The sequence below is a fragment of the Drosophila miranda genome, chromosome 4 (assembly GCF_003369915.1).
Source record: "Drosophila miranda strain MSH22 chromosome 4, D.miranda_PacBio2.1, whole genome shotgun sequence".
NCBI classification, from domain to species: domain Eukaryota; kingdom Metazoa; phylum Arthropoda; class Insecta; order Diptera; family Drosophilidae; genus Drosophila; species Drosophila miranda.
The window spans coordinates 28,417,484-28,430,797 of record NC_046677.1 but is presented as its reverse complement, the minus strand read 5'-3'; the positions used below and the strand labels follow the sequence as shown (position 1 = coordinate 28,430,797).

The window sequence follows — 13,314 nt, the reverse complement described above, 5'->3', positions numbered from 1 at the left end:
TTGCAATTTCCAGAGTTTACGACTGTAAAACTCTTAAAACTCCATGAAAAAATCAAAACTACAGGGTATCTCAGAGCAGTAACATCCACAAAAGTCCTTTAACTGGTTTATGTATGTTCTTTGGTATTTTATGTAGTTGCATGTTCAACCGAAAGACAGTTTGGAGTATTAGTTTTTTGTTTTTTTTTTTTGTGGTTGCTGGTTGTTTGTGGGAGTTTCAAAGAAAGACAGAAAAGACACCTGGGGGAGAGACAGAGAGACACCAGCAACTGTGTAATTTTGTGTAAGTGCAACTCCACATTCCACATTTTGCCCTCATCGAAGGTGCGCCCACACATAAAATATATCATTGCTAATTTGGATGGATATGCAGAGCTTTCGGAGCGGCGATGGTGTGGCAGCCACCTGGAACAAGAAATTGTCTCCCAAAAAAAACATACACACGCAATGCATACTGTATGCAAAGTGGAGCATTCAATGCCCCGAACCGTTGTGGGGGCTGGGCCTGGCCTTTATCGATTCAGGAAATCTAAAGAAAGTTGCGCTGAGTTTTGGTAATTAAATTTAAGGGATACGCCCTTTAATTTATCTGGTAAAAATTCTATTTAGTTGTATTGTATTGTATCTATTATAATTGTAATCTATTGTATTGTATTTGGCTAAAGAAATCAGAACTCTTTGGGAAACACACATAAAAATCGTAAAAAAAAAAAAAAAAAAAAAAACCAATTTAAATGGGAACATAATATTAGTCGAAGTTGATAGTTAAATCATTTAAATATCCCATCACTTCCATCTCAAAACTTTACCAAATGGAGCATTCAAAATAGCAAACGAGACGCAGTATTTTTCAGGAGTTGTTTTCTTTTACGGACCGGCCTAAACGTTGGGCGTTGTCCGACAAGATATGGTTTGTTTCCCTCTCTGTTTTTGTGGACTCTTAACTTGAATTCGCGCACCTTGACTTGAGGTTGATGGAGGACTTTGTTTATTACCTGCAAAGATAACCAGAGACAAGTAAAAGTTAATAACAGCAAAAGCAAATAAACATTGGGGTACAATAGACATCATTAAAGCGTTTAAATATTTGCACAGAGCGGGAGAGATATCGTATTAATGTTAGGGGTATATTGTGTGTATGTTGAGGGTATCCCACTGGTACATCTATCTGTATCTGTCTTTCTTTTCATGTGAATTTAACCCACTTTTGTTAAATTTATTTATTCATTTATTCTCGCCATCAAACAAACTTCCAACGAATTTATGATTATGAAATCAACAAACGGTTTTTATTTCATTTGCATTGGTTTATTTGTTGTTTTATCATTGGCTTTTGGCCATAAATGAAAATGAAAGCGAAGAGATTGCTTCTAAATAATTTTGCATAGAAATTGGATTTGTCTTGGATCCGAAACGAAGACAGAGTTAAGCAAAAAGTGAAAAAGAGAATGCCCGAGAATGCAAAAACAAAATACTTTCCAAAGCCCGATAACTCAGGAGTGCAAAATATTATCGAGACTTCGACACGGAAGCTCGGGATTGGGAATACAAAACAAAATACATACAGTGCGCGTTTTTGGGCCATTCTCTCTTCCATTTCTAGTCCTCCTCCAAAGAATTCTTCTTCAACAAAAATGTCTTACTTTCAAAAACGTTCTGGGTCTCCACAAAACATATTCTTTTCCCTCAAACATGACTTTCTCCATCGAAACCCTCACTCAATGTTCTCCTCTCACTCTTTCTTCGTTTTACAGATCCCACTCGCAGTCTTCCCTCCTCTCAAATACTAGCCCCAACAGCATAAATCCCCGTCTGTTGCCAGTTCCCAGACTTCTAACAAGGAAGCCCCTCGCGTCACTATAAAATGACTTTCAACTTTGACACTGACCTCCGGCAATGCCAAAGACTACAAAGCACACACAACAATATATGGACTTATATAGAGAAAAACTGTATAAAAAATGCAATTGCACAAAACCCGACCCGACTCGTTCCATTGAGCACAGCACAAGCGCCCCTCTGGGGGCTGCCTATTCAACGACTTTGACTTTCTAAGGCAATTTTAACGTTAGCTTGAGGTTTTTTTTTTATGGCTAGAAAGTGAGCTTTGGTCTGTGGTCTCTGCCGTCTGTGGATCCGTTCATAGAGTTGTAAAAACCACACAAAAAAATTCATAAGCAAAAATCGTTTTGTGGCCATTTAGCGGACCAATCAAATGTGCAACCTGTAAATGTGTCTGAGAGACTGCCACATGCATTATTAATGCCTCTCGACTCGCCCGACAGTTGCAAGTTGCAACTGCTGTTGCTGTTGCTGCTGCTGCTGCTGCTGCCTCTGACGCTTTGTGGCTGCATGTGGCAAGGCAGCCGTCGCATTGTTTATAACTGTAATTTGGCACAAAACTTTTCTAACAGAATGTGTCTGCGGAATTTCACAAAAGGGGGTGGGGGAGGATTGTCACCAGAAAAACACCTGGCCAACTGCAGATAAAAGTCCTTAATTGCATTCCAAGTGCAAAGAGAGAAGGTTGCAGGACCCTGGCTTATCGTTTCATGCAGCTCTAGCATTATTTATGTCACTTTCCAACACACACACATTCATAGTTTATGGCAACACACACACTCATTACCATTACCTAACACTCCATTGAAATTCAACGTGTAAGTGGATGTACACTTGTGTGAGGGGTTTTATTGCCCCATTGAAAACATCATTTTACTAGTGTGAAAGCTCAATTAGGCAAAATATAAAAATTAGAGAAAAAGTGCGATGAAAGGTGATAATATTGTATAATGATACTCGGGAAATACTCTGCCAAAATTTGAGGGTAACATCTACATTTGGTGCCCGCTTTTGGAGAGTGTTAATGGAGGAGAATATTTTTACGACTCTTCTTTGATTGATACAAATTTATTGAATTCAATAATTAACAATTATCTGCTAAATATGGACTAAAAATTGAAAAGAAAATATATTGGGATAAATGTCAGGGTAGTCCAGTTTTTGGGAGTATGGAAATAAAACCTTTAATTTATATAGATTATTCAGAGTCTTTGATATTAGTATCATCACTTTTATAAACATTTTGTGCATTAAATTTTATTATTGGTAATTAATTTAAAAAAATTTTAATTTTTTGTATTTGAATTTTCTTTATTTATTTTTTTTTTTTTAAATATAATTCACCTAAAACCCCACTTGAAATTACTTAATTGAGCACTCCAAAGAAAGAGTATATTCGCAGTATTAAACGAATACTCACGCATTCAATTCACCTTGCCACAACGGAAATGTTTCGATTTTGTTACTCATTCGAATATGCCAAAACCGAACTTATTAAAACATAAATATCTGTCGATATATATCTACAGATGTAACGCCTAAAATAATGAATGTCGAAGTCAAGGAAAAACTTGAGGGGAAAAACATTTGATGCGTATAAATAATGATTTTGTATTTGGTAAATAAATTGTCCGATATGGAAGTTAATGCCAATCGGACACGCAAACGCCATAGCCACACGAAAAACTTTTAGTCTGATTGAACAATATGGCCATATATTCGAAGAGGAATTTGGGGGAATGAATGCGGGAATAAATGAGTGGGGGGGAGAGGAGACTGGACACTGAATGGCTGTGTCGATGAGTGGCGGCCAAGTGTTGATCATAATATTTGGAGATTGCATAAGGGTGAAAATATGCGATACATTGTGGAGAAATAAAGGGAAAAAATAACAAAAATAGAATAGAATGATGGAATTATTGGATATGAAAAATCGATCGGAAATTATAGTCCAAAAATGTTCAAAATTCTTGCTTTTGTTTTTGATATCTTTGCAGAACGTTTATTATTTTAATTATGCTATCAAATATTCACAGATATTTTAAGACCTTTCATATCCATTCCGAGCCACAGCTCAAGAAACTTTCGCCTATTGTGTGGGAAAAATCTACGCGTATGTGGAAGGTGGCAGATACAAAGATCCACGGGGGCAAGGGCAAAGCTATTGAGCTGAGAGTTCATCACGTTTGTTCACTTCGAATTGGGGTACGGCCAAGATCTCCCTCCCATAGTCTATGGAATCGCAAAGATCATCTTCAAATAGTCAGTGAACAGATCGTCGTAACCATACGCGTGTGTGTTTCTTGTTCAAAAGACTCTCGAGGGTCGTTTGTTCACTTTTACCGCCAGACGACACGCCAGCCACAATGACAGTCGATCGGTGGGATCATGGACTTCCAACGATGACAATGACGGACCGCTAATCATAATTTAAAGCATTACAACAATGCACCCAAGACAGACAGACAGACAGACAGAGGGACAGACACTCAAGGAAAATCGATGAAACGTGCGCTTCATTAATATGTGAAAATAAAAATAATAATAATGTGATTTTACAAACGACAAAACGACGACAAAAAAAGGCTGGAAAAAAGCGTAACATTAATAAATAATAACAAAAAAAAGTTGTCGACAAGTAAAAGTCAAAAGCGTTGAACGCATTTAACGAGGCGCAACAAAAAACGCCTTTGAGGAGTGAGGCTCTCTAGAGGGGGGGCAGAAAAGGAGAGGGGTATCGTGTAATTCCATTGGAGGTTGAATCACGAATTGAATCACATATCGTATATGGGAGAAAGCTCTAGTCAGCGGTCAGATGGGAGATCAAGACAATTGTTCTTTTATTATATAAGGGAAAGATATAGAAAGATCTGTGTGATATAGATTCTATAAGAAAATTACAGCATTGAGAAGATTAAGGAATATCAAGGAATATGTTTCTTTTAGAAATTTGTATATCTATGAAATAGATAGATAGATAGATAATGAAATTAAAGATTAAAAAACTTCAGTTGGCGGACAGTTACAGAGCCAGAAACATATTCTAGCATGTATCCTTCAGTTCGGGTTATAGAAATCATGAAAATCATGCTAGTTTTCCGATTGCTGGGATTTTTTGATAGCTCGTTTATTTCTTACACCTTTTTAATAGTATTAAAGGTGATCTTTAGAATAAGGACATTCAGCTTAAGATTTAAACAAAACCAAAATATCTATAAGTCGATAGCTATTATAAAACCTTCAATTTCTGCTTGAATTTCATAATTTTCCCTAGTTCTATCTACCTACTTTCAGTCATCAATCATCATAGATAGGGTATACCTCTTATTTACCTATAGTATATACACCCCTTATCTACCCCTTACATACCACAAATTTCCATTCCCCAATCCATATCAAATTGGAACTTTCTTTTACACAGAAACACACAAAAATATATCTCCAAGTTATAATTGATAAAACGACAAAAACTATCAGAGAAGACTTTCGTTTTGGGATTAGAAAAGCCTCTCGACTCGTCTCGTCTGTTGCCAATGAAAAACTACTTAGTTTTCTGGTAATTGCACGGTAATCGCAATCGAATGGACACGGCGCAATCGTGGGTTGAAGGTGTGCCCTGCCAATTAGCCAAAGCAAAGTGCGATTACTTTCGGGGCCAATAAAATGCAATAAAAAAAAACCCGAGGGAAAAGTGGAGGAGAAAGGCGTCGCGTGTCTGTCTTGAACTGCGGCACGTGAAATAGGTGCCAGTTCCATCTGCTTTTAATCTATATCTTTTAATTAAACGGAGGACAGGCTTCAATTAGTCAAACAAATTTTTGTTGCTGCACTTTTCCAATTAAAATTAACTAAAGTGTGGCTAAAGTTTTTCTGGGTGAAGTTTTCCCGAGAAAACGAGATAATCTTCGAATGTCTAAATATGGGGCATGCCTGTCGGCACTTGTTTTTCTTTTGGCTTTTCCCTTTGTCTCTCTCTCGCTTGAATGAAAGGTAAACAAAAACGGAAAAATTGGGCTGGAAAATTGTTGATTTGAAGGGCAAACATTTTGGAAGCATTCTATTTATAGCAAAAACTTTCAAACATCTTAAAATATATTTTTTGATTCAGACAGAAGGAACATTTAAATGCAGAGAATTCTCTCTAAATTTCAGTAAATTTAATTACCATTGACATACATCGATAATGTTTAGATATGACGTCAAATCTTTGTAGACATATTATTCGGGTTGCGCTTGATTCCTTTCGTTTAGTCGATGTTTCTTCGATTTTTTATGATGTTTATGGCGCTTATGACGTCAAATCTTTGTAGACATATTATTCGGGTTGCGCTTGATTCCTTTCGTTTAGTCGATGTTTCTTCGATTTTTTATGATGTTTATGGCGCTTCTTTTTCCTCTGCTTTTTCATTATTTCCTGCACCTCCACCTTCTCCTCTTCATCGGATAGACGTGCCATTTTCGCCATTGCCGCTGGACCGAAGGGTTCCTCCAGCTCCAGACTTTTGCAGGCAGTGCTAGTGGTAGTACTGCTCCTTTTAACCGCCGTACGATTTGAGGATAATTTGGCAGTGATTTCTCCCAGCTGGGCTTGCAGGCTGTCGGTCAATATCTTCTGGTCGTCGGGGGTCATTACTTGCGGCACCAGCGCCTTGTAGCTGCGTCTCGTCAGATGCAGACCCTCCTTGATCAGGGATACGACTTGGGGGGAGAACTTCGTTATGCTGAACTCCACTTTGCCGTTTCTAACGGTGGCTGGCATATTGTGCTGCACCACTATATGCATGACGATGTGCAGCTCACACGACGTCAGATCATCCACGCCCCTGTCCCACATCTTGCAGTTGTTCTCAAAGTCCTCAGGATCAGCATCATCGATGGGCTGTTCCGCTGCCCTCAGGTAGTCCTCCAGCTGCGCTTTGCCCAGGATTTTAGTAATTATACGCAATGGATCATCCTCATCGCTGACATCCTCTTCTTTCTTTCGATCATCCAAAGGCTCGGCGGGCACACACATCCACATCCGCACAGGCGTCATAGGCTCTGGTGTCATAGACATCCAGACAGGATCCAAAGGCTCTGGTATCATAGACATCCAGACAGGATCCAGAGGCTCTGTTATCAAAGGCATGGGATCGACTATAGTCTCTGTTATCAAAGGCATGGGATCGTCCATAGTCTCTGTTATCAAAGGCATGGGATCGTCCATAGTCTCTGTTATCAAAGGCATGGGCTCGTCCATAGTCTCTGTTATCATAGGCATGGGATCGACTATAGTCTCTGTTATCAAAGGCATGGGATCGTCCATAGTCTCTGTTATCATAGGCATTGGATCATCCATAGTCTCTGTTATCATAGGCAACGGATCATCCAAAGACATGGGATCGTCCATAGTCTCTGTTATCATAGGCTTGGGATCGACTATAGTCTCTGTTATCAAAGGCATGGGATCGTCCATAGTCTCTGTTATCATAGGCATTGGATCGTACTTAGTCTCTGTTATCATAGGCATTGGATCGTACTTAGTCTCTGTTATCATAGGGGTTGGATCTGGTATCATAAGCACTGGAGCGTCTATAGGTTCTGGTATAACAGACAAACAGACGGGATCCGTAGTCTCTGTTGTCATAGGCATTGGCACATCCACAGGCTCCGGCACGACAGACACCCAGACAGGATCCATCACAGTTTTTGTTCTGTCCGGCATATGATCCTCCGTGAGCTCTGATATCTCATACACCAATTCAGTCGCAGGCTCTGCTCTCACACTATCAGACTCTGTTTTGATTGGAATAAAAGTTGAAAGGTGTTCCATCTCCTGCGTGCCATTCAACTGCAGCCGGGGAAAGTCCTTGATGGACCTGGCCGTCATCCTGGAATCCTTCTTGATCTCAAACTCTTTGCCATCTGGCATTTGCACCAGCTTGTTTTCCACGAACTTCTGCAACTGATTAGCGGGTCGGCACAGGATCGTACTGCCCTTCTTCAAAACAAACCAATTCTGGTAGACCAGCCTCAGATCAGCTATCACTTCGTCCGCATTCCGATACAATCGACTCTGCACCCCGGTGATGATTGTGCCCAGGTCCATGGGCTTCTTGATTACGTTTTGATAATCCCCGTGGTGCTTGTCCATCGGCCGCATGAACACCTGTGCATATTTTTTCTTTGTTAGCTGTTCGAGGATTTTCTTCTTGATGTAGTGGACTTTATTCGTGTATGAACCGACCTCAGAAGCCTAGAGAACGACGGTGTGACGTATTAAATGCAACTATAGGCACAAAAAAGTATGGGCTTACCATTGTTGAAGCTTTTAAATTTGATTGAATGTATTTCAATTGATTAGTTTTCGTTTTTTAGCCACCAAATCTTTTTGTCCTACATTTCACAGCTTTCGATTGAGCATTGAAATAATTTTTCTTGTCAAAATGTCCTAGAGATGGGAAAGCATCGATTTTTGTGGACAAATTACGATTACATATTTTCCAACACTAGCACAGAAGGAAAGGTGAAAAATCGTTTATAAACACTGAAAAAAGTAAGCCTTTCCATCACTAGAGAACGAAGACACACGACTGGGGAAACGTCACAGATAGAGACGTCTTTTTTTTAGGAAAGATTTAATATGTGGGGTTTTTGTCTATTAATAGAGCAAAGTTTAATAAGTAATTAAGTAAAATAAAATAATGAAAACAAGAAACTGACTTGAACATCGTTCGGCGTCTTGTCCAAGGTTAATTTAATAATAAGGTGACGTCGTACGATGTGGTGAGGGTCCATCCATTTTATCATCTACCGTTCCCGGCTCTCAGCGAGACAAAGCTGGCAACGTTTGCATGCGGATTGCATGACAACAGGATGGACCCTCGAAAGAGAGCAGATTTAGTGAAGACGTCACCTTTGGTCTGTCCTCTGATCACAGCCCCTTTCGTCAGAGGGTGGTTTTAAAACTCACGGAGTCTCTCCCGCCTATCTTCTTTGTGCGGTCTCCTTTTATGGTTCGGGATTCAGCCTCGCTCGTTAATGCTCTGTCTAGAGATCGCAATTGTCAAAACCCAGGCTCACATGTAGGTGAATAGCGATAGCGAAGGGTTCAAGTTGGGTATTTCTATGTACATAGACGTTCAAGACTATAGTTTCGAAAGCGAAACAGATGCAGGTTATACAAACCAATCTAGCTACAGGGTATCCCGCAAGTCTTCATTCTGTATTTGTTTTTTGTATATTTTTTATTTTTTGCCCACATTTTTGGGGCACCAACTGTTGAAATTATGTTCAACCTTTCACACTCTACATATTTTGAGCCCCGAAAACAAAGTTCAATAAACCCCCCACTAAAAAAATTTGAGTTAAATTTTTCTGTTTTATTTCCGCTGTTTTTCTCATCTTTCATTTCCACTGCCCTGGCGGTCGGCTAATGCTGTCTTCAACCAAAGCAACAAACAAATGGAAATGGAAGGAGTTTAACGGCAACAATGCGTGGGGGAGGAAGTAACCATAGCTTTGACCTCTAGTTAAATTAGCGAACAATAGCGAAAGAGATACAAGGGATAAACAAAGAGAGGGAGACAGAAAGACTGAAGGAAAACCCCGTTCCAATTCATTTGGCAAGAACAAATGCAACAAAAACAACAACAAGAGGATGCAAATGCCATTCAATAAATTCGACAATTTTTACAGTTAGTAGTTTTCATGTTCTGACATCACAGCACCACCACCAAAAATAAGACCTCCATCCCATTCTTTTCGGTTCTCGCGAGAAAACAAAGGACTTTTGAATCTGACATTCATTCTGCTCTATTTCATGGGAGGAAATTATTAGCTGAATTTATTGTTTAGTTTAAGCTGCCTTTGTGGGGAGAAAACGCTGAGATTCCCCTTTTCTATGTATTTAATAGAGCACATTTGTCGAGAGATGTTTCCTCTAAGCGAACAGACACAGCGCCTAATTTTATAACTTTTTTTAGTTTGGTAGTAAATAATGCAAGAAAATTGCGCTTAAAAAATTATAGAAAATAGATTAATTGATCGACTAAAATTATGTTTGGTGTAGGTCGTAAAATAGCAGTAAAATTAAATTGTATTGCTGGAAATATACCCCTTCAATTTCCTTCCTTCTTTCCCTGCATATTTCATAGATACTCGTTGTTTAAAATAGTTATAAAATAGTGGTTTTGTTGCTATTGTATCGGGTTGCGCTTGATTCCTTTCGCTTAGTCGATGTTTCTTCGATTTTTTATGATGTTTATGGCGCTTCTTTTTCCTCTGCTTTTTCATTATTTCCTGCACCTCCACCTTCTCCTCTTCATCGGATAGACGTGCCATTTTCGCCATTGCCGCTGGACCGAAGGGTTCCTCCAGCTCCAGACTTTTGCAGGCAGTGCTAGTGGTAGTACTGCTCCTTTTAACCGCCGTACGATTTGAGGATAATTTGGCAGTGATTTCTCCCAGCTGGGCTTGCAGGCTGTCGGTCAATATCTTCTGGTCGTCGGGGGTCATTACTTGCGGCACCAGCGCCTTGTAGCTGCGTCTCGTCAGATGCAGACCCTCCTTGATCAGGGATACGACTTGGGGGGAGAACTTCGTTATGCTAAACTCCACTTTGCCGTTTCTAACGGTGGCTGGCATATTGTGCTGCACCACTATATGCATGACGATGTGCAGCTCACACGACGTCAGATCATCCACGCCCCTGTCCCACATCTTGCAGTTGTTCTCAAAGTCCTCAGGATCAGCATCATCGATGGGCTGTTCCGCTGCCCTCAGGTAGTCCTCCAGCTGCGCTTTGCCCAGGATTTTAGTAATTATACGCAATGGATCATCCTCATCGCTGACATCCTCTGCTCTTTCCGTGTCATAGACATCCAGACAGGATCCAAAGGCTCTGGTATCATAGACATCCAGACAGGATCCAGAGGCTCTGTTATCATAGGCATGGGATCGACTATAGTATCTGTTATCAAAGGCATGGGATCGACTATAGTCTCTGTTATCAAAGGCATGGGATCGTCGATAGTCTCTGTTATCAAAGGCATGGGATCGTCCATAGTCACTGTTATCAAAGGCATGGGCTCGTCCATAGTCTCTGTTATCATAGGCATGGGATCGACTATAGTCTCTGTTATCAAAGGCATGGGATCGTCCATAGTCTCTGTTATCATAGGCATTGGATCATCCATAGTCTCTGTTATCATAGGCAACGGATCATCCAAAGACATGGGATCGTCCATAGTCTCTGTTATCATAGGCATGGGATCGACTATAGTCTCTGTTATCAAAGGCATGGGATCGTCCATAGTCTCTGTTATCATAGGCATTGGATCGTACTTAGTCTCTGTTATCATAGGGGTTGGATCTGGTATCATAAGCACTGGAGCGTCTATAGGTTCTGGTATAACAGACAAACAGACGGGATCCGTAGTCTCTGTTGTCATAGGCATTGGCACATCCACAGGCTCCGGCACGACAGACACCCAGACAGGATCCATCACAGTCTCTGTTCTGTCCGGCATATGATCCTCCGTGAGCTCTGATATCTCATACACCAATTCAGTCGCAGGCTCTGCTCTCACACTATCAGACTCTGTTTTGATTCGAATAAAAGTTGAAAGGTGTTCCATCTCCTGCGTGCCATTCAACTGCAGCCAGGGAAAGTCCTTGATGGACCTGGCCGTCATCCTGGAATCCTTCTTGATCTCAAACTCTTTGCCATCTGGCATTTGCACCAGCTTGTTTTCCACGAACTTCTGCAACTGATTAGCGGGTCGGCACAGGATCGTACTGCCCTTCTTCAAAACAAACCAATTCTGGTAGACCAGCCTCAGATCAGCTATCACTTCGTCCGCATTCCGATACAATCGACTCTGCACCCCGGTGATGATTGTGCCCAGGTCCATGGGCTTCTTGATTACGTTTTGATAATCCCCGTGGTGCTTGTCCATCGGCCGCATGAACACCTGTGCATATTTTTTCTTTGTTAGCTGTTCGAGGATTTTCTTCTTGATGTAGTGGACTTTATTCGTGTATGAACCGACCTCAGAAGCCTAGAGAACGACGGTGTGACGTATTAAATGCAACTATAGGCACAAAAAAGTATGGGCTTACCATTGTTGAAGCTTTTCAATTTGATTGAATGTATTTCAATTGATTAGTTTTCGTTTTTTAGCCACCAAATCTTTTTGTCCTACATTTCACAGCTTTCGATTGAGCATTGAAATAATTTTTCTTGTCAAAATGTCCTAGAGATGGGAAAGCATCGATTTTTGTGGACAAATTACGATTACATATTTTCCATAGAGACGTCTCTTTTTTAGGAAAGATTTAATATGTGGGGTTTTTGTCTATTAATAGAGCAAAGTTTAATAAGTAATTAAGTAAAATAAAATAATGAAAACAAGAAACTGACTTGAACATCGTTCGGCGTCTTGTCCAAGGTTAATTTAATAATAAGGTGACGTCGTACGATGTGGTGAGGGTCCATCCATTTTATCATCTACCGTTCCCGGCTCTCAGCGAGACAAAGCTGGCAACGTTTGCATGCGGATTGCATGACAACAGGATGGACCCTCGAAAGAGAGCAGATTTAGTGAAGACGTCACCTTTGGTCTGTCCTCTGATCACAGCCCCTTTCGTCAGAGGGTGGTTTTAAAACTCACGGAGTCTCTCCCGCCTATCTTCTTTGTGCGGTCTCCTTTTATGGTTCGGGATTCAGCCTCGCTCGTTAATGCTCTGTCTAGAGATCGCAATTGTCAAAACCCAGGCTCACATGTAGGTGAATAGCGATAGCGAAGGGTTCAAGTTGGGTATTTCTATGTACATAGACGTTCAAGACTATAGTTTCGAAAGCGAAACAGATGCAGGTTATACAAACCAATCTAGCTACAGGGTATCCCGCAAGTCTTCATTCTGTATTTGTTTTTTGTATATTTTTTATTTTTTGCCCACATTTTTGGGGCACCAACTGTTGAAATTATGTTCAACCTTTCACACTCTACATATTTTGAGCCCCGAAAACAAAGTTCAATAAACCCCCCACTAAAAAAATTTGAGTTAAATTTTTCTGTTTTATTTCCGCTGTTTTTCTCATCTTTCATTTCCACTGCCCTGGCGGTCGGCTAATGCTGTCTTCAACCAAAGCAACAAACAAATGGAAATGGAAGGAGTTTAACGGCAACAATGCGTGGGGGAGGAAGTAACCATAGCTTTGACCTCTAGTTAAATTAGCGAACAATAGCGAAAGAGATACAAGGGATAAACAAAGAGAGGGAGACAGAAAGACTGAAGGAAAACCCCGTTCCAATTCATTTGGCAAGAACAAATGCAACAAAAACAACAACAAGAGGATGCAAATGCCATTCAATAAATTCGACAATTTTTACAGTTAGTAGTTTTCATGTTCTGACATCACAGCACCACCACCAAAAATAAGACCTCCATCCCATTCTTTTCGGTTCTCGCGAGAAAACAAAGGACTTT

The 13,314-nt window shown here is 40.4% G+C and overlaps 4 protein-coding genes across 6 annotated transcripts in view; all 4 read right to left on the bottom strand.

Moving 5' to 3' along the window:
- Window positions 1-13,314, bottom strand: part of LOC108162769 (mitogen-activated protein kinase-binding protein 1) — an 84,008-nt gene that overhangs the window by 61,951 nt on the left and 8,743 nt on the right. The window lies entirely within an intron of this gene.
- Window positions 5,030-10,642, bottom strand: LOC117189097. Its single transcript, XM_033394090.1, has 2 exons — window positions 10,083-10,642; window positions 5,030-6,119 (listed from the first exon to the last, which is right to left on the bottom strand). Exons 1-2 carry the CDS (start codon window positions 10,540-10,542, stop codon window positions 6,061-6,063), a joined length of 519 nt encoding a protein of 172 aa, XP_033249981.1. The 5' UTR covers window positions 10,543-10,642; the 3' UTR covers window positions 5,030-6,060.
- LOC108164156 lies at window positions 6,118-8,293 on the bottom strand. Its single transcript, XM_033394089.1, has 2 exons — window positions 8,139-8,293; window positions 6,118-8,077 (listed from the first exon to the last, which is right to left on the bottom strand). Exons 1-2 carry the CDS (start codon window positions 8,139-8,141, stop codon window positions 6,158-6,160), a joined length of 1,923 nt encoding a protein of 640 aa, XP_033249980.1. The 5' UTR covers window positions 8,142-8,293; the 3' UTR covers window positions 6,118-6,157.
- On the bottom strand, window positions 10,618-12,150 carry LOC108164118. The gene is made up of 2 exons (XM_017299716.2): window positions 11,944-12,150; window positions 10,618-11,882 (listed from the first exon to the last, which is right to left on the bottom strand). Exons 1-2 carry the CDS (start codon window positions 11,944-11,946, stop codon window positions 10,644-10,646), a joined length of 1,242 nt encoding a protein of 413 aa, XP_017155205.2. The 5' UTR covers window positions 11,947-12,150; the 3' UTR covers window positions 10,618-10,643.

Coding starts and splice junctions, on each gene's coding strand:
- LOC117189097 (XM_033394090.1), bottom strand. CDS start 10,542: ATGTGGGACAGGGGCGTGGATGATCTGACGTCGTGTGAGCTGCACATC. Junction 6,120..10,082: donor GAAAAAGAAGCGCCATAAAC/ATCATAAAAAAT, acceptor AGCGCCATAAAC/ATCATAAAAAATCGAAGAAA.